General features: G+C 34.3%; 3 protein-coding genes and 1 long non-coding RNA gene across 4 annotated transcripts; 1 reads left to right on the top strand and 3 right to left on the bottom strand.

The window, feature by feature from the left end:
• Positions 1-2,490: 2,490 nt before the first annotated feature.
• Positions 2,491-4,780, bottom strand: LOC124440328 (juxtaposed with another zinc finger protein 1-like). The gene has a single exon (XM_046990704.1). The coding sequence runs from the start codon at positions 4,178-4,180 to the stop codon at positions 3,494-3,496; it is 687 nt and encodes a 228-aa protein (XP_046846660.1). The 5' UTR covers positions 4,181-4,780; the 3' UTR covers positions 2,491-3,493.
• Positions 4,781-6,318: 1,538 nt separating this feature from the next.
• On the bottom strand, positions 6,319-13,596 carry LOC124440325 (serine hydroxymethyltransferase, mitochondrial-like). The gene is given in 17 exon segments (XM_046990699.1): positions 6,319-6,784; positions 7,150-7,257; positions 7,943-8,054; positions 8,286-8,329; positions 8,432-8,531; positions 9,804-9,910; positions 10,181-10,239; positions 10,354-10,424; positions 10,723-10,791; positions 10,931-11,053; positions 11,249-11,330; positions 11,735-11,819; positions 11,939-11,968; positions 11,971-12,053; positions 12,208-12,287; positions 13,050-13,256; positions 13,343-13,596. Coding segments are annotated over 17 exon segments (1,512 nt in total). The 5' UTR covers positions 13,364-13,596; the 3' UTR covers positions 6,319-6,653.
• Positions 8,529-12,659, top strand: LOC124440329. The gene is made up of 3 exons (XR_006946654.1): positions 8,529-9,238; positions 12,218-12,316; positions 12,413-12,659. It is a non-coding gene; the product is annotated as an uncharacterized LOC124440329 (long non-coding RNA).
• A 322-nt stretch (positions 13,597-13,918) lies between the features above and the next one.
• On the bottom strand, positions 13,919-20,128 carry LOC124440324 (heat shock protein 60A-like). Its single transcript, XM_046990698.1, has 11 exons — positions 20,014-20,128; positions 17,808-18,003; positions 17,334-17,586; positions 17,177-17,259; positions 16,993-17,088; positions 16,311-16,404; positions 15,860-16,028; positions 15,631-15,730; positions 15,290-15,535; positions 14,829-15,092; positions 13,919-14,498 (listed from the first exon to the last, which is right to left on the bottom strand). The coding sequence occupies exons 2-11, from the start codon at positions 18,000-18,002 to the stop codon at positions 14,250-14,252; spliced, it is 1,749 nt and encodes a 582-aa protein (XP_046846654.1). The 5' UTR covers position 18,003; positions 20,014-20,128; the 3' UTR covers positions 13,919-14,249.
• Positions 20,129-20,506: the final 378 nt, after the last annotated feature.

The raw sequence follows: 20,506 nt of genomic DNA, 5'->3' as shown, positions 1-20,506 counted from the left end.
CTATAGAAAAAGTTATACAGGCTTTGGTTCTAGTTATCGAAGGTCTTACTACGATGCTGGTTGCATGTTTTGTACGGGAGTTTCTGAATTTGAAGAGTCTCATAAACGTCATCAATGCCAAGAGTTTCGGCAGCTAAAAAAGAACACCTCGTACCTTCCTTATGTTAAAGCAACGTTAAATGATAATGACGAACTAGGCTTTGCTGCAGCTGGTTTTTTGCTATGGAAGAAAGTTGACAAAGACGATGCACAGGTATTAATGGCCAGAGAAAACAGAGAGCGTGGAGATCTTTTAAATTTTCTCGGTGGAAAACGCTTGAGAAAAACCGATACTGCCATTGATGTTGCTTGGACAAAAGTTAACGCGGAAAGTGGATGTCAACTTAGTAGTGAATCGTTGGAGGGAATGAAGCATGCGCCATTAGTTCACTGGAGTGGCAGATCGTCAAAATATGCCTTATATCTTTACGAGGTAACCTCGTGGAGAGATAAAGAGTTGATGTTCTTGCTGCAGGTTTAAGAAAAGAAGGCGTCAAGAGACTTGAATGGGTCTCCTCTGAAAGTCTCAATTCAAGTTTCTTCACAAATCGTGAACTGCATGATTTTGCACAGGAAATGGTGCAAACGTTGTCCGATCCTTCATGCAATGTTTTAGAAAATTTAAAAGAGTTGTTTGAAACAGCAAAACGTGCGAGTAAAGCTACAAAATGCGCAGATGATACATCGTCCGATGTTCTTTTTGATTTTGACATTATCACAGCAATCATATCATCAGCGAACAGGGTAAAGAGCTTTCCTCCATGTAGAGACCCGATAACTTGGGGTTATTTAGCTGATGCAGTCAAATTGCTTCCTAAAAATGATATTCGTAAACTACAACTCAAGTTCCACCCTGACCGTTTGGGAAGAAGTCTCGGGCGAGAACCAACGGACCTAGAGAAAAAACTTGGTTTAAAAGCAATGCAAATCTTTAATAGGATAATGGAAATGACAAAAGATTCCAAATCTCAACCATCGCGTTCCGCATGCACCGGGGATCTTTTCAATACCATAAAAGAGCTGAATGCTCTCATTAAAAAATACAATGGCAATGATGATGTTGATTGTAAAGAAAAGGTTGCGGCTGCTATTACTGCCAAACTATCTGAAATAAAAATTAAATGAAATTTACGATGTGAAATTACGCTGCGTTGTATTAGAAATAAAGATTTTGTTTTGTTAAGTTGATATATTTTGTCAATTTGATTGCGTTTCTGACGTTGAACAATTTCACTGCCTTTTAATACAAAGAATATTCAACCTGCTACGATAGCAATCCGGTATAGTGTAAACGGGGCCTTAAACTTTATATGCTAAGAAAGGAAGCCTTTGCTTTGATTAACACATCGTGTTAAAGAGATAGAGGAAAGTAAAAAAAAATTAGGGAGGTCAACAATCATCGAACTTCTATAGAACAGCAACAAAGTTAATAATCAAGAATGGGAAGTTGTTGGCACTGATGGATTTGGTATTGTTGTTGGATTGTGCGTGTTAATACGAGCAAAAGAATTTATTAAAAATGTTTCGCCAACAGATTTTAAATCCAGAGCTAATATATTTGCCCACAAAACGTAATGCAACTGCATTGTCACATGAGAACTATACTGTCCACAAAACCATCAAAGAAATAAACATGCATCAAATAGCTTTTATCAGTATAGCTTGTTAAATTAAAAATTTGAAAGGAATGCATTTACATCGGTACGACGGAATTTACATCAAGAACTACTGGGTTGGCGTAATGGCGTTGTGCTGTGCGACAGTGCCCTTAAAGAATAGAGTTGAAATATGGGCCATGGCGAGGGCCATTGATAAAATAATTTGGGTGAAGATATTAGTGCGAAAGACAGTAAAAAGGATGGTGAGATACATGACTCGATATACATTAAAACATAGGAGAGCCGTCAAACTTGCAAAAGAGTCAGATCAATAAACAAGATAGCTTTTTCTGGTGATTTATGCCCGTGGAGCCTATTTTTGAAAAGTTATTTTTATTGACTTTGCAATTCATATTTTAGCTTTATCAAAAAAGTAAACAGCAAATGACAAAATATATTCACCGTTTTTCACTGCACATCTTCAATTCCATATGTGTAAACATTTGAAGTGGTGGCCACAAATGACAAATTTTGCCCCTTTTGCCACCTGCCTTATTGGAGCATTTGTCTCACTTTCAATAAGCGATACTTATAGAAGTCCCATATATGAGAAAATGCCAGTGGCTCAGCAAGGTTGCAAGTTTGTTCATGCTTTGTATGTTGTACGATCATTATTTATTTCATTAGAAATCTATTTGTTTTCACAGTGTGTGAGCACCAAATCACCAAATCTACATAGCATGATCAAACTTGTGGGCTGGATATGCCACAGGAAAGCATTTCTGAACCTTTTTCTTCAAGATAGAAACATCAGCTAAAGTCGATCAAGTAAAAGAAAAACTCACATCACGACTTCATTTTATTAATTTAATGATTATACACATTCACTATATGACAGAATCCAATAATATACACCTCCCTTTAACTCGTTTAGTAAAATAAATATATTTTCATAATATATTACATTAACAATGCCAAACTGACATATAGTTCTGTACAATCATATTCCACCCAATCAATATCCTGCTGAATAAAGAACTCTATAGTCTAAGAAGTATTAACTGACAGATACTAGCAAGAAAAGAAATCTCACTGATTATCATACAAATGTTTTGAAATCTCATATCCAAAGTATGCAATCCCGTCAAGGCTTATCAAGGCAAAATCTCACCACAATTCAGTAGAATGAATGTAGTAACTTGCAAAATCATGATTTCATACTCTACAGAGCAAGAGGTCACTTGAATTTACCATGGCAACCAATGACATATTTCAACACCACCGGCCTTTTTTTGGTCTTAATGCACAGCACCAAATAATAATAGATATCATATGATGTGATATCATTCAAATGACTTGGTGAAAATTGAAATATTGTCAATAAAAATATACACAACATTAACTCTATTGCAAGTTTCCAAGCCTCTCAAGCTTTTACCTTCGGGCTCTGAGAGATAGACACAACAAAATAAGAGCAATGATAATGATGAAAAGGTTGTTTCACCAAGGTTTCTATCAAACAATATAGAAGATCCTGCGATTTCAGATGTTGTTTTGCATAATAGATGCACATATTGTACACAAGTGGTATTTAGCACGAAACACTCTTTACATATCGGTGGAGAGCCACTAAATAGTAATTTCAAGACCAGTCCATTTTCATCATACGTTATTTCACGATGCCTTTCAAAACATGAATCAAAGACAATGCAAATATACAGTAAAATAGGAAATATACTGTAATGATATGACACCAGCTGGCTGTCTTTGTTTTAAATTATTCAACAGGGCATGTAATTTCCCAGCTGCTCGAAGCCGTAAAGGTTGATATCCTCAGAGAAATAGATCAGTACTTGTCAAACATAAAGTTCAATTCCACTTGCATGTGATTCTGTGATATTTTTTGAGCGTATTGAGTTATGCCTAGTGGCAATATGGTGTCGCAATCCACTCTGGTTCTTGTAGCTTTTACCGCAATGACATTTGTGTGGTTTCTTCGTTTTCCCGTCTTTGCAATGTCCATTTTTAGCATGATATTTAATGCCATTCGCATTCTTGTATTTCTTACCGCATCCTTTTACTGGACAAATATATCTCTTGGAGTCTCCGTCTTCCATTGTAACGGAATTTAGAATAAATTCGCTTGTCAAGCCATCTGAAGTTGTCCATGAATCATCGCTATTATCACTAATATCCCCAACATCATCACCGTTCTCCGAAGCTTCAGGCGTTGCCAAACATGAACTGATATTATAACCAGATAAAGCTCTTTTCTTCTTTGGCGTATAATCCAAGTCAAAGCCTTTTTCACCATCACAACTAATTTCTCTGATTTTTTTATGAGCAGAACGGGTCGCCTCAGAGAAGAAGCAGTTCACGTACGACAGTGGGACAGCAGCAGGTTGAGCGGCCTCTTGTTTTTCAAGTATGCGCGGGTCTTTCTCTATATGAACAGCTTCTATATGATCTATTAGATCGATCAGAGACGAACAATGTTTCCCACAATGATTCCATAAACAAGAATATTTGAAAAAAGCTGCCATGTTTGCATGTCTTCCCTCAACGAGTGATGATGTTAAAATGACGTCAAATGATGATATTATTTGCTAACAATTAACGCGCTGCAGGGAAAACCCGCATATACTATCAACCAATAGAATGGCTATGACGTTCATACAAAACTTCCGCCGGCACCGAGCAAGCCGACGAAACTAGCGAAACGTCTTAAGTGCTTCTTCAATCTATGATCAGCACTTTTTTTAGGGTTCAAATATTCAAAGTTATAATTTAAAGATCCTTTCCAGCGATGACTATATAAGGTTAACGATATTGTATATGTTGTTGACTATTCGCGGCACAAAGTACAAACAAACCAACCCAGGCACAGCAAGAGATCGAACTTTACTTTGTCAAACCAATGAGGGCAAACACTGAAACACACACGTTTGTGTGGAGTCACAATGTTATAAAGGTCTCATGTTACCTGATGTTTTATAAACGTTTAGTAGTCCGGTGATTTGTTGTTGAAATGAAAACATAATCATCGCGTTTACGTTAACACGTTTAAATAAATTATAAATACACCGACATTCTAGTGACAGAGCACTATTTTAATGGCACTATAAACAGTAGCCAGTCTAGAATGATCTTTAAATATCAGAACATTAATAAACGATGCGTAAAAAAGCATACGTGTTTGTAAATACGTCTGTTTCTACAATGAACAGGCACTTGACGTGGTAGCAGAATTAAGCTAATAAATAAAATTGGAATAATTGCCATGAGATTTTACTGCTGATAGTCACACGCACAACAAAACCAAGTTACGTAAGGTGAAAGAAAATATGCGACTAACATCAAGGAAATATTTTTGAATGCAACTTTCTCCTTACTATAAATAATTTCGATTCCAAGGCTGAAGCATGAACCATTAATTTGAATATTCTAATGTGGCCTAATATGCGTTGAATGAAATGAAGAAATAAATGAAATAAAAGTCCCAGGAATATATTAGCTCTAGGCAGACAAAGCTCTTCAACATGCAGAATCGTATCATATTCACGTGATCGAAAACAAAGACTTCTCACGCACAGTGTTGCCAGATGAATTTTAGGTAAGTTCATGTCGGCATGTTCAAAAGTTCACACATAATCCACCAATGTTCACAAATCGACAAAAATTGCATAATTTGCACCAAATAAATGAAATAAGCTAAATCAAATGTAAATTGATGATGCACATTGCACATTTGTACAAAATAACAAAAAAATAACAATGAAAAACAATTATTTAGTTCGGTTAAGATTTGTCGCTTGAGTCAGAGTCTAGAGCATAAAGAATGTGGGGTGTCTCACACGACTTAAAGCACTTGTCGAAGTAGAATATTTACCACAGCTTCCTGAATCTTTCACTCCTTGCTTAACTTTTAGAATACCGTTGACTGACTTTGTGTGCAACCTATTTCTTCCTTTAGTTTTGATTGCATTCACAGAAGAAAAATTATCTTCACATCAACATTGAAGAATGAATTATGATTTGTCTCGAATCTCTAAACCAGTGTATATTCATTGTAAACAACCTTGTCTTTTATAACTGATAAGTTCATAAAAAGTTTTTAATTTTTAGTAAAAGTTCATGAAATGTTCACAAAATTCTTTTTGTTCACAAAAATTCAAAATAAAAATCAAAAGTTCATAAATTCATGAACTTTGTTCACAATCTGGCAACACTGCTCACACAAAGACTTCTCCACGTGAGGGCGCTTTTACCTTTTTCTAACCACAAACGGAAGCGATTTTCACTTGATTGTCAAATATTGACAAAAAGTATTATTATAATACCTAAATTTAAATACGCGCAATTCGATTGGTCGAGAGGCGTGCGGGATAAATTTGTGTAAATGCAAATGATTGAGTCAATGCCGGATTTATTTATTGGACGAACAATGACTTTCTAAAATCATTAGCTGATAACTTCGTAACAGAAAGTCAACAGGAATAACACAAACTCAACAGGACTGAAACCTGTGCTCGTCCCTCTTAAACATCGTAAAAGTTGATGAACGATGCGGGATTGGTTACCAAATAATAAAACATAATTCTTAGTTTAGAAAAACCAAAATACTGAGAATAGCAGCTTAGTCGGCTCATTTAAAAAAAATATTTAACAAAACAGTCGCTTGTTCGTGTATCAAAAAGAATTTCTCTTCTTGTCGTACAATGTCAACTAAGATATGACGATCTTATTTGCTTATGAAAGTCGTTTGAAGTTTTTTGGAAATATCGCTAAGGCTCCGGAAAGTTGGCTTTTTACAAAATATTAGTAAGTCAATTAATGCATCTACGTTTTAGCATGCTTCACAAACCTATTTATTCATTACATTTATATGTTTTTCGTAAGTAAGATAAGATAAAATTGAAAGAGACCAATTTTGTGCTCTGTACTTCGTAGTCATGTTTCAGAAATTTGTTCATAGAGTAAGACTTGGAAATTGAAGAAAATAACTAAAACGTTAAGCTAAGTTTTGTCAAAACCCGGCAAAGGAAATTCCTTGGCAAACGTCTCCACTCTTTCCTTCAGCTGACTGATTTTCTCTTTCGACGTCGAATTTTCTTCAATATACGCTCGAAAATCTGCCAAAGAGGTTCCTAAAATATACAAGATTGTCAAAGAAACATACTTGATGAACTTGAAGTTCTCTTTGTGTAATAGAGTATTTCCAATTTTTTCCTAATATTCGGTAGACTAGTTTCTGAACTTATTTACAAAAGTTTCGAATGCTTCTCCATTAAATTTTTAGATTACAGTTAGTAACATTGATTATAAAACCAATGAAAACATGATCTCTAACTGGTTGTTTTGTGTATACTGGCCTTCAGAATATTCCTTCAAAAGTTACAAAACCAAAGGATTCCCAAATAAAATTGAGAATTAGAAGAGGACAGAAAATTCGACAATAAATTATGAAAAACCAAAATACAAAAAGTCGTCACATAACATCAATTTCAGTTACCAGTCCCACTTTGTGCTTCAAGAGCAATTTTAACACCATCATCCAGGAACTTAACAACTTGAACAAAATCGTCTTCTTTAAAATTTCTCGATGTCAGTGCTGGAGCACCTAAAAGGCAATTGATTTTAAAACTAGCAAAGATTTCATTGGAAGTTGTCAGTTACAAAATTTAGTGTTCGCAAAGTATTGGTTATTCTAATTAGAGTCGTTCTAATCGAGCGAATGAAGCTGAAAAGCAACATGGTTTTCCAAACGAATGATGCTGCTTGACCAATCAAATTGCAAAAAGTGTAACGCCATGCGACCAAAATGTTCATAGTTTCTAAAAGGCGTCATTACTGTTTCTAATAAAAATGTACGAGCTTCTAGTAATAACGTACGAGTATAAATGACAGGAGTGTATAGAAATAATTTCTAAAGAAAATAGAAAATCAAAACACTTTTCAAAGTGAATATTTTCAAAAACCACGTTGATGCGCTTCTATAAGACTCTTACCACGTGACTTTTTTGAGCACGAGATCCGTTTAAGGCATACAATATGGGGGTAGGATCCGTAGGAAACTTTACGAAAGCGATGTACGAACTGTCATTTATAGTGTTTTAACGTATTGCTTGAACTAGAAAAAAATTGAATGTGTGGTCCTATTTCAAGTAGAGATTTGACAAATATTTTCAATAGAAACTTGATTTTCCTTAAGACTCGTGATCCTCGTGAAATTGTCGTAATCGTAAACTTCCAGCGTTGAATTTCAATAAATTTTCGGCTATTATTAAATATGACTGACTTTGTACCTAAACGCAATCCTCCTGGCACCAACGCACTTTTGTCTCCGGGACAAGTATTCTTGTTAGTTGTTATGGCAGACAATTCTAACACGCGCTCGACACGCGCTCCATCAATACCCTTAACAATAAGAGCACAAGAATTACCGTTCACAACGTAAATGTATTCTTCATATTTCTATGTATATCTACTCCTACGCACAATTGTTATGGACATTGAATATAAGACAGGCAAAGGCTTAGCAGGTACTAAAGTATAAAAAACGATCAAAACTTTAACATAGCGATACGAAAGACAAGTTTTTAATGAATTTGGGCCTGTAAATGCAAGAATATTAAAATAATTGTTTACCTTTGATTTCAAATCAACGAGAACAAGATGATTGTCAGTTCCACCTTAAACAGAACGACCAAAAAGGTGCGCTGTCACGAAAGAGACATTTTTATAAAAGAAATTGCAGTCTCTAGCAGAACAATGGCCTCGTGCTGAATATTTACCTGAAACTAAATCGTAACCACGATCGATCAACGCATCAGCCATTGATTTCGCATTCTTCAAAACTTGAGTTTGATAATCAATAAAATGTGGCTCCATCGCCTGCAATTAATAACTAAACTATTGGTGTTGTGGTTGTAAAATGGTTGGGCTTAGAAACACTCATTTTTGTCGGTTGATATAGTTTAAATTTTTTCAAGTATAATTTATGAACTCAAAGCAAAGAAAAAAAAACATTAAGTGGTGAGAGTGACGGTGTTGAGTACATATATATGGAATTATGGGCTTAACTTTGAGGAATTTCAATTCGGATATTTATCGTCGTTTACAGTGTTATAGAAGGAGATTTCAATACAGTCATAACCAGTAGGGGTTAGATTACATAAGAATAAATATGTTTTCAATTTAAAAGCTTTACAGCACATCCTACAGTAATATTTTAGTGCCCAAATGTTTCTTCAAAATTTCTAACTAACAGCTTTGTTATTGTATTTTGAATTAAAAAGGTCCGTTTATAACCTTTTGTGGAGAAGACGACATGGACTGTCGGACTATAGTCCAACTGTGCAACTCTGTGAGATTAGCCAACTAAGCGTTCATATTTGTCGGTGCAATTAAACTGACTGTCTGTTTTTATGGTAAAAACATGTGTAACAAGATATGGCCAAACAAAAATTTCAACAGATTGGGTTTGTTGCTTTTCCGTCAGTGGTTAGTGGATGTTTAAATGTGCAGTTAATGAAAAATCACCCAAAATATCAGCCAAACAACGCTAAAGACAAAAATAGGCATCAAAAACATGACTTATGGTAATAGTTATACTTTCCTACTTTTCGGTATGACTGCATATAGTGCGTTTTAACAAACGTTTAGGACATGTCACACAAAAAATTAAACATGGTCAACATGCAGATTTGATGTTAGAGGGTAATTAACAACATTAGTGTTATAAAAGGAACGATCTCTTTGTTAATATTACTTTCAAATCTTGCAACGAAATCACAATTTCATGTTCAACCTTGTAACAATTTCGCCCAAAACACTGAATGTTGGAAAATACAAACGACATTGTAAATAGCATTGTATTAGAACTAAGATAAGTCAGAATGTATTATGAAAAATATATTTAATTAAAATTCATAATACTTGAAAAATAATCATATTGGTAAAATTTTGGCGTTTTTTTTACGTAAAATTTTTCTTCGGAAATTTCAAACCAACAGTTTTGATGTTGGTTGGAAATTTTTGACAACGCGTTTTGAATTTAAAATGGGCCGCTGTTGCCATTCATGTAAATAGAATTTCACAACGAGAGTTATATAATAATTATTAAAAAAAAGAAACAGAAGCACTTAGTAGTTTTCAATTCCCTACCTGCTTCAAAGCAACACCAACACCAGCAATAGCATGGTTATGGGGGCCTCCTTGCAGCGAAGGAAATACAGCAAAATCGATCTTTTCTTTAATGTCATACATGATTTCTATGGAGTCTTAGTGAAGGAAAATAATAGAAACACAAGCAGCTAAGTTCAAGTAAAACTGCAACCACCTACACAAAAACACATTACTATGAATACACCACTTAGAGAAATCATACTCTATGAGCCTGCTTTTCAAAATTCAAACATGCAGACTTCCACATAGGCATAAAAAATGGAAAATTTTAAGATTTATTTGGGGATTTAGAAGGAGTGCCAATACACGACATAAAACCCATATAAACGACGTAATTATGTATAGACACAGGATACTTTTGCCAGTTTTCTTGTTTGTACTTTTTTCCCCAATACGATAAAAGATGATTCCGGAACTTTAAAAAAAATCAAAAGTTTTTCAAATGAACTTTTATCAACCATGCAAGAACTAAGACGAACTTTGTTATGGCGTAGATAGTCCATGTGTTTCATCACAAATAGAAACATACCGTGCTCCGCGTAATGTCTTGTGTGTTGTAGATGAGACAACGTGAGCATACTCAAAAGGACTGGGTATAACCTGTACATAAGACGTGAGCATACTTAAAAGGATTGGGTACGACCTGTACATAAGATGTGAGCATACTTAAAAGGACTGGGTATGACCTGTACATAAGATGTGAGCATACATTAAAGGCCTGGGTATGACCTGTACATAAGACATGAGCATACTCAAAAGGACTGGGTATGGGTATGACCCATGGTATGACCTTTAGAGAGAATTTTCCATGTTGGAATTCTCATAGGAAACATTATAGCAGTAAATATAAAACAGTTATATGGGATAAATGAAACTCAAAATTATTTAGTTTACACACCTTAGCTGCAATTAATCCACTGATGTGTGCAATATCAGCCAACAAATATGCATTCACCTGATCGCAAATCTACAATAAATGTGATCAAAATTTAAATTTATAATTAAATATTTCATATTAACAAGAAATAAAAAAAGCAAAACTGCGATCAAACAAAAATGTTTAAGTAATGGAAGGCATGTAAAATGCGCAATGTGCACACACTGACCTCTCTCATTCTTTTATAGTCAATGAGCCTGGAATATGCACTTGCCCCAGCAATGATTATTTTAGGACGAAATAATTTAGCAGTCTCTTCTAGTTTGTCATAATCAATATAACCAGTCTCCTCCTAAATATGAAATGAGTGACGAATGAAGGACAATAGAAATATGTACTGTTTTTCAGGAACTGACAACAGATGCCTTAAACTATCACTTGTTTATATAGCAAAATAAAACACAATCCAAAAACATCTTGTAAACTACAATTTAAGTTACAACCAAAACAAAAGTTTAAAATTATATTTGGATTCACAGTAACATACATTTAAGCGATAGGGCATTGACTCAAAATATATGGATGTTGCTGATATTCTTTTCTTATCTGTCATAAAGCCATGAGTTAAGCTACAAACATAGAGATAAACAATGGCAAAATAATAGATAGTACAATAAACCTCTGTTATATACTTCACTTAAAGTGTTGTACATATTATAAATCTAACATGTTTATCATGAATGTTGGCATGAAGCAACAACAATAACAAGAACAATGACAATGACAATAACAATAACAATAACAATGACAATAACAATAACAATAAAAATAACAATAACAATGACAATGAAAATAACAATGACAATAACAATGGCAATAACAATAACAATGACAATGACCATAACAACAAAAAAGACAATAAAAATACCACCAACAATACCAGGTAACTTGAATGAAATTAATAAAATCAGAATACTATTTCACTTCTCCTAATGTGAAATAAAAAGACTATTTAAAAAACATAAACACATACTGTCCACCGTGAGGGAGATCTTGTCCCATAATACGATCATGAGGTTTGAGTAAGCCAGTATAAACTGCAAAGTTTGCAGGAGAGCCTATGTAAAAAATATATTTGTTAAGGCTTCAAATGAATGCAAATGGTATAAAAAGTAGAAAATCCCTCTTGCTTTTATAAATAAAACAAGAACTATTCCTTCAAAATAATGAGATTTACCAGAATATGGTTGAACATTAACACCCCATTTTTGGGATCAAGGTTAAATGCTTTCAAAGCCCTTTTCTGCACCAACTCTTCAATTTTATCAATAAATTCATTACCACCATAATATCTCAAATAAACAAAATAAAATTGCATGTAATGCACAACACTGAAAGGAATTCAAATGTTTCGAGATTTAAGCCTGTTTATTTTGATAAGGATTGACTTCATTATATTAATTGCAAAAACGACAGATAAAGAAAATACAAATATGAATGAAATACCTTTTCTTAGGATATCCTTCAGAGTACTTGTTATTCAAACACGAACCTAAAGCTTGCAAGGCTGCCCTGCTGCAAAAGTTCTAGAAAATAAGAAAACTAAAATTCATAGGTATGTGCACAACAATATGATTAGTTCAGCAAGCAAATGTTTTATTTCAGTCATGTTATGTAAATTCCTCATCATTAACATTATTCTTTTCTTTAGAAATCTATTTTTTTCAATGTGCAAAAGCCAAAATATTTAGAAACTGTGAGCAAACTTTCAAGCTGGCTAACTTTGGTGACAAACTAAATGAGGATCCACATAAATAGAAAAATTGAAAATACACAACATTCTACAACTCAAAACACAAATTTTTTTGACATAGGTGGATATATGAAGTGTGAGGAAGCATTTAATGTGATTATCGTCATACTATCTATTTAATATGAAATATACGTTGAAATCAAAATGTCTTGTTGACACGTTTTTATTTTCTAATTCAGATTACTTCATCATTTAGTATTGCTCAACAGATAAAAAATGAATCAAGTTGCAGGTTGGTTTTCCACACACGACTCGTACTTTTCACATTAAAAGCAAAGGAGGGGGCCCGCAGGCTGGCAACTACCCATAAGGGTACAAGAAAGATCTTTGGAATCAACAAAATTATATTTCGAATCACTATAGCATATTTAATACACCAAGCAACTTTCTTACACACAAAACATCACAACTGCAGTTGTTGTTGAGAAGAGATTCATATACTTTATGTATAATTTGGCAGGAAGGAGAGAGTATTGTTCAGTTTGTTCACGGGTCCCCGTTATTTGCATAATAAATTAGCGCGTAATGAATGTACCTCTGATGCAATCAATTCCAAGCCATTTCTCTGTCTTTCCTTCTCCCGACAAATCAAGGCATACATTTCAGGATCATCATTCTCCAGCATTTCGTTACCTGTCCAACTATAGCAACGTTTTACTGAAAAAACGGTAGCATTTACTGACCGACAGTTTACTGGTAACCGACGACAGCCAGCATACTTCCAAATGCATCTTAGGAAACTCTATCGGGATAAAATAAATCCTAAAGCAAGTCTTTGAGAGCGCGCGAACGATAGTAAATTATTTGAAGTGCTTCGAGAGTGCTTACTTGTCTAATAACTCGATCCATTTACTATATATCGAGGCGAAGAGAAGCATGCAACACTTAATTTGTGGCAGTAATAAGCATATTTCGAAGAACTATTTTTCATCCACCAAATACGAGTTTCACTTGCTTCGCGATTGCGGTCGAGTTGCTGTGATACAACCCGCGGCAAGTGCAAAGTTAGGTAAATTTACTTATGGTAAAGTTTGTTCATGTTCATTTGACGTGTTATCATGCCATGAAAAAGCCCTAATACGGTGTATCACGTGACTGCATTGTTTCCACAACACACACATAAGTGATGGGGACGTAACACTCGCTTAAACAAAAAGAATCCAAGAGGCATGATGTTTTCCAAATTAAACATAGGTAAAATTTAAAACGTCATCAGCCAAGAAAGAAATTTTCCAATCCATATTTCGACATTTAGCAAAATCATGGCATCACGCTCAATGTCAAAAAACCACCAATGTTGCAGGTACACAACTAAGCACTGGCGGATCGAGGGTTTTATTCTTGGCTTCATCATTATTAACGAAGTATCAACAAAGATAAGTAAAAAACAGGAGAGTGAAGGAATATTTGAGCATTGACCTCTATTACGTTCAATAAACAATCACGTTGCCAGGTGTATTTTACGCAAAGCAATTTCCTGTAGCACCTTAAAAAAGGGCAAATATTAGCAATATGTGCAAGCAACAGCTGATTTTTAACAAATGACTAAGTGAGCACTAAATTATCAAAATTATAATTTAATTAAGAAACCAGTATCGTTTCTTTCAGTTATTCGAAGAGTTGAAATATTTCTGAAAATCCGAACAAAGCAGATTTGGTTCAGCTCGAAAACTTATTTCGAACTAGCATGATAATCAAAGCACATCAGCATATTTCTCAATATATTCTTCTCCAGTTACATCATACCACCCATACCTCCCATACCACCCATGCCTCCCATTCCTCCAGGCATTGGCATATCTTTTTCTTCTTTCGGTGCTTCGACAATTGTAACTTCAGCCGTTGTAAGCAATGAAGCAACACCAGCAGCATCTGTAATGGCGGTACGAACTACTTTCGTTGGATCAATAATACCAGTTTGCATCATATCAACATATTCGTCGTTGGCTGCATCGTAACCCATACTATGATCCATAGTAAGTACCTACGGTTGGCAATGGTTCAATTACAACAGCAAAAAATCGCACTTAAAAAAAGTTACATTTCTTATTTGGCATTCCCTTAAAAACCTTTTTTCGAAAAAAATGTCGTGTCGAAATCTGTTACAGAATGGAGTTGCATTAATTTGGAATTGTGAATTGGAGTTGCATTGATTTGGAAACTTCACAACAAAGTTCGAAAAGTTTGAATGTAGCAAAGGTTTGTGGAATAATAACTTTGCATAACAATTTTCAGATTGAGATTATGTGATCTACAATTCATGTTATCAAAAATGAATGCTAACAATAACCACACAGAAAATCAAAAACTTTACCTTTTCCACAACTAAAGTGGATTCGACACCAGCATTTTCAGCAATAGTTTGACAGGGAATACGCATTGCTCGTCGCACAATTTCTATACCAATTTTTTGATCCTCATTCTTTGCGTCTAAACCATCCAATTGTTTAATACATCTTAACAAAGCAACTCCACCACCGGGCACAATACCCTCTTCAACAGCAGCACGTGTGGCGTTCAGTGCGTCCGTCACTCGATCTTTTTTCTCGTTCACTTCAACTTCACTCGAACCACCAACCTAAAGTGATACATTATATAATATGATCAACTGTGACGTGAGATTAAACCTAACTAAATCTATGTGAATGTTATCAAACTGCAGTCATTTACCAAAAAAATTTGTCATATTCATCAAAACTAGTCTTTCACAAATAACTGTGAAAATCGTTGAATATCCTTGCTTTATATACAGCAACCGGGTAGCAACTTACAAACCTTCAAAATAGCAACGCCATCTGACAGCTTCGCTAAACGTTCATTTAACTTTTCCTTCTCATATTCAGAACTCGTTTCCTCTATTTCATCTCTTATTTGTCGACATCTAGCATCAATATCTTCTTGGCTGCCTTTGCCTTTTAAAAGAAGAGTGTCATCTTTGTTGATAGAAATCTCACCAACTTCACCAAGATCTTGAAGTTTAATGTCTTCAATTTTTGTATCCAAGGCATCGTCACCAAAAACCTTTAAGTATATCAACCAATGATAAGAATCAGACTATTTCACACTATACCTCAATGAGCAATGTTAGCAAATGCTATTTCAAACTCAACACTTACCATTCCTCCAGTTGCAATTGCCATATCTTGCAACATGTTCTTTCTGTTATCGCCAAATCCAGGAGCTTTTACGGCTGCAACTTGCAGTCCAATCTTTAACCTGATGAAATGTGAATAAAAACCCTATTCACACCACCAAACTCGTTTAAAAAATGATGTACAAGGACCAGAGCACTTCTATGGATGATCTTAAGTTTATGAAAGAAGTTCTTTCGAGAGAAAATAATACCTGTTAATGACTAATGTGCTCAACGCTTCCCCTTCGATATCTTCGGCAATTATAACAAGAGGCTTCCGTGAGGTGTTTGCTAACTCAAGCGCTGGAACAATTTGCTGAATGGTCGAAATCTTTTTTTGACACAAGAGCAGCAAAGCATCTTGATACTCAACCTTTTGTCCTTCAAATACATTAACATTCAATCATGTCAATGACGTTTGTGACAGAAATGCACGCATTTCTTTTCTTGTTCCACGTCTGTTATACATGATGTAAGTGACACATAATCGTAAATGTACAAATTTTCGAATCACTGCTTGTCTAGCTGACATTAAGCGAATGATATCATGGCCGTTGTTAAGAGAAACGCGATTCAAACCAATCACCAAATACCAAGCATGTGAGAAGAGTTAAATGTCAAATTTATGATATAATTCCCACCAACAATCAACGGAAATCTTACCTTTTGTCGTATTTATAAAGTAAGGAGAAATGAAACCACGATCAAATTTTAGACCTTCGATTAATTCTAATTCATCTTGCAGAGTTTTTCCATCCTTAAAACAAAGAACAATTTGTGCAAATTGATGATTGAAAAAACAAGACCAGTTCTACTCATAAAATTTTTGGTCAGGGGAATAGAAAGACCTAACCCAGCCTAAATACTTAGAATACTTAATAAAAGGGTCACTCTTTAAGTTAATTTGTTGCGTAGCAGCATGCGCGGCGCCAAAAACATCAATGGTTCCGACAATAGTGGCCTTTCTGTATGGTATATATTCTGTGCTAAATAATTAAATTGAACGAAAACTACTAAAAACATTAACTTTGCAAAAGAACATATAAAGATAGGTAAAGCAGCTTTTATAAAGATGTTCTCCCTATCTTTCTAGTGATTTAAGTAAAATGAAGACAGTCAAAAAATCTATGTAAACTTGCGCGTGTCTAAGGTAAAATTTTCAATAATTTTAAATTCCATTGACGTGATACAACGCTGCCAAGCTGGAATGAAGGCTCACATATAGTTTGCCACAACGGTTACTTGTGTGAAATAAAACTACAGATTCGTCAAATTTTGCTATTTGTACGTAAGTGCGCAACAAGAGCTGAGTTTAACAACATCAAAATATTTCCGATATACCCACCTTTACGGTAATTACTCCATTTTTACCAACTTTTTTCATAGCTGAAGAAATAAGATCACCAACAGTCTTATCACCATTAGCAGATATTGTTGCAACCTAATTGAATAATAGAAATGAACAAGCGCTAAAGTTGTAAGATTTCCATGATAACACACAAATTACGAGCATTATTTAAATCACTAACTTGAGCTATCTCTTCAGGAGTTGTAACTTGTTTGGACATTTCCTTTAGTTGATTGACAACATGCTCAACTGCCAAAATCACTCCTAAATATTCACATTATTTGTAGATTGGCTAAAGCAAAATAATACAAATAACCAAAGCAATCACATAAACATACCTCGTCGAACTTCTTGCGGGTTTGCACCCCTAGAAACTTTCTCAAAACCTTCCTTAGCTATTTGTCGAGCTAAAATTGTTGCAGTTGTTGTGCCATCACCGGCTTCTTCATTTGTATTGTTTGCTACATCTTGAACTAATCGAGCACCAAGGTTTTGAAACTTATCTGCTAAATCAACAGCTTTTGCTACTGTCACACCATCTTTGGTTATTTTTGGCCCACCAAATGATTGTTCAATGATCACATTACGACCCTAATTGATATCGCATTCAAGTAACAATTGTAAAGTTCAACATGACAGAAAATGTACCCTACAATTACAACAAAAAATAGCTCCCCAATGAATTTGTTTGTTAATTTCGGTTTCTATTCATTCTATCCATGTTGTACTGAACAATTTTACATGACTGTAACATGTAATTACCAAACTATCAAAATTCTTTATGTCATAGCAAAATATTACATTAATTTTACCTTTGGGCCAAGTGTAGCAGCAACTGCTTCAGCTAAGATTTCAACACCCTTTAACATAGCAGATCTTCCATCTCTACCAAGCTTTAATTCTTTAGCATTACAGCTGTTTGATGTACTTAAAGATGCAGCTAACTGTGGATTCAAGACTCTTTTGCAAAGGCCAGCAGTGCGTAAAACATTAGGAAGACGATACATTCTGCAAAACAAAGGCAGGACACTACATAACAGTAGACCAAAATCAAGTAGGGAATATTGCATTTCTTTGAATTAAAAATTTGATTCAAATATTGGCACATTGATTCATATGGTAAATGATCTAACAAATGCGTCAAATGTATCTTATAGACACTCCCCTTGAAGCATGGATTTGCCTTAGACACCTCTCTGAAATAAAAGACATTGTCTCTTACAGATGCCCACCACAACATCACCTTGCTGACAATATCATCATCATATAGGTTCATCAATTTTGGCTCAGAATGCATACTACATTTAGTCTTTGTTTTCATTTGTTCTTAGAAAGGTGATAGTCAACATATTAATGCCTTTCCCTTTTAAATGCCTTGAACCCCTTAGAACCGCTAGAATTTATTAAACATCCTGAGTTTATTAAAAACCATGACCGGAGACAATTTAAAGAAATATAGTTAAACCAAATCCTCAGACAGAATGAGGATGACTTTGAAATAAAGTCGAAAATTTACAGTTCACTTCTCGTCTTGTTTTGATGCATATTTTCCAATCTCAAGATGTCTTGCTTTTTCGGAAGTTGCTTTATACTGTGTTTATTAGATTATTAAATATATGTATTAAGTGAAAAATTCAAAAAATATTCAATTGCATTTCCACTGATTTACTAGAGATCCATTGACTAACAAAGTAGCCAATAGTCATGCATGAATAATTGGTAATAAACAAAGGCATAGCAAGGCAGGGGTAGAAGAAGTGCCAAATACCTTAATCATCATTCTGTTGGCAAAAATTAATTATTAACCTATCAATAAACTGTAAAGCAATTTTCATTTCTTTTTTTGGCAAATATGTCCAAAACCACAAACATGCCATGAGAGGCTTGTCAGCATATTTGATGCTAATTAGTCACCCCTAAAAACATAGACTTTGCTATGTCCCTGGCAATCAATTACACAATGTTTTTTTTAATTATTAAATATTTTAACTCCAAACAGGCTTTTCCTCTTTTATCTAACACAAATAATTGAAATACCTCTTTTTAATGAATTTGCCAGAGTTGCATATCCCCCCAAAACTGGGGGGGTCTACATTCTGGAGTAAACCTTTCTAGTGTCATTTTTCATGGAGAATCTCCAACTTTTTCATGCTCTATCAGCTTATAGATCAAATTTTAATATATATAAGACAAAAGCAGTTAAAATATGGCAACTCCCCACATCCCCTTTATTGTTCACCCCTGAATTTCGCACATGGCAAATGTAAGTTTTGGTGTTTGGAAAAAGAATAAATAAAATTGTTCACCCTGAATCAATAATAGTTCGTTTATAATAAATACTGAATATTGATTATCTCTTTGTACAATTTTTCACAGTACCTTAAGTTTAATCCGAACAACTTTGGCAAAAACGTCAATATTAGTATGTTAATTTCTATAACAGTTCCATTCAGCCATTTTAGTTCGATATTTACGGGTTTTACATAAATGCTACGAATTGGATCCCAGCAAGTTGTTGCAAGTTGCAATTCACCACGTGTGCAGACAAGCACAAAAAGTGCTGGTCAGTATAGGATGCAAACGTGTGTTAAAACCTTTTCCATGGTTGTAGGTGAAAGCAAATTCTTCATGTTTAAGTATTTCACAGACACTTAATCATAAAGGATTTGTTCTTTTAATGTACTTTAAAACAAGATACAATTTATACTATAAAACAATGTAAATTATTTCAACTCATCACGAACTCTTATATCGCGTACGCTGTTATTACTTTATAATAAACAATAGATTAAAATAAAACATCAACTTCTAACCATGAATCTTGATAGGCAAATACATTTCCAATTTATATCTGAAGTTATACTTAAATATTGTCAACTGTTGAAAAGGATTGTCGTCAATGTGCGCTTTAATCGCTGAATCATAGTCAAATATAATAAACGAACATCACATAACGATCTGTGGATTTTATAAATGAATGCCAGTCATTGCAAAAACTTGTACAGTACGAATTCATACCTGATGTTTGAAAATTTGAAGAAATTTAACCTCACACTTCGCTACAGTTCCAAACGAACAAACCTCGGAGCACGTGTCACAAAAATCGTGGTGTCGATCAGTTCGGGTTGCATGTGCATGCTTGCATCATGATCAAAATGACGAAATGCTTGTGCGTGTGACGCAATACGATTGCGCAATACCACGTACCCATTATTGCATACATTGAAAGTTGGTGTTATTGTAAATGTAACGAGCTCGTAATGACATCATTAGGCAAACTCCAGATTTGAATTTTCAAATAACAAGAAGTAAGATTTTGGTTGTATTTCTGCTTTCTTTCAACATAATTTTTTATCATTTTATATCATAGTTTGCAAAATGGTGTTATTTGATTCGTCATTTTCTGCTTATTTATTTTGTCTGTCGATGAAGAAATTTATTCTTACATATTGTATTTACATTTTAAAGAAAAAATCTATTGAAACACAAACTTATCTATTGAAACTATAAT

The sequence above is a fragment of the Xenia sp. Carnegie-2017 genome, unplaced genomic scaffold, assembly GCF_021976095.1.
Source record: "Xenia sp. Carnegie-2017 unplaced genomic scaffold, XeniaSp_v1 HiC_scaffold_2, whole genome shotgun sequence".
Lineage (NCBI taxonomy): Eukaryota > Metazoa > Cnidaria > Anthozoa > Malacalcyonacea > Xeniidae > Xenia > Xenia sp. Carnegie-2017.
This window is presented reverse-complemented; position numbering and strand designations above follow the sequence as displayed.

What these genes read in the sequence shown, in the direction of transcription:
- LOC124440328 (XM_046990704.1), bottom strand. Translation starts at nt 4,180, where the DNA reads ATGGCAGCTTTTTTCAAATATTCTTGTTTATGGAATCATTGTGGGAAA.
- LOC124440324 (XM_046990698.1), bottom strand. Translation starts at nt 18,002, where the DNA reads ATGTATCGTCTTCCTAATGTTTTACGCACTGCTGGCCTTTGCAAAAGA. An exon ending in ATGGAGTAATTACCGTAAAG is followed by an intron (nt 16,405 to 16,992) that starts GTGGGTATATCG and finishes CTTTGTTTTAAG; the next exon opens with GATGGAAAAACTCTGCAAGA. An exon ending in CAATTGCAACTGGAGGAATG is followed by an intron (nt 15,536 to 15,630) that starts GTAAGTGTTGAG and finishes ATATACTTAAAG; the next exon opens with GTTTTTGGTGACGATGCCTT.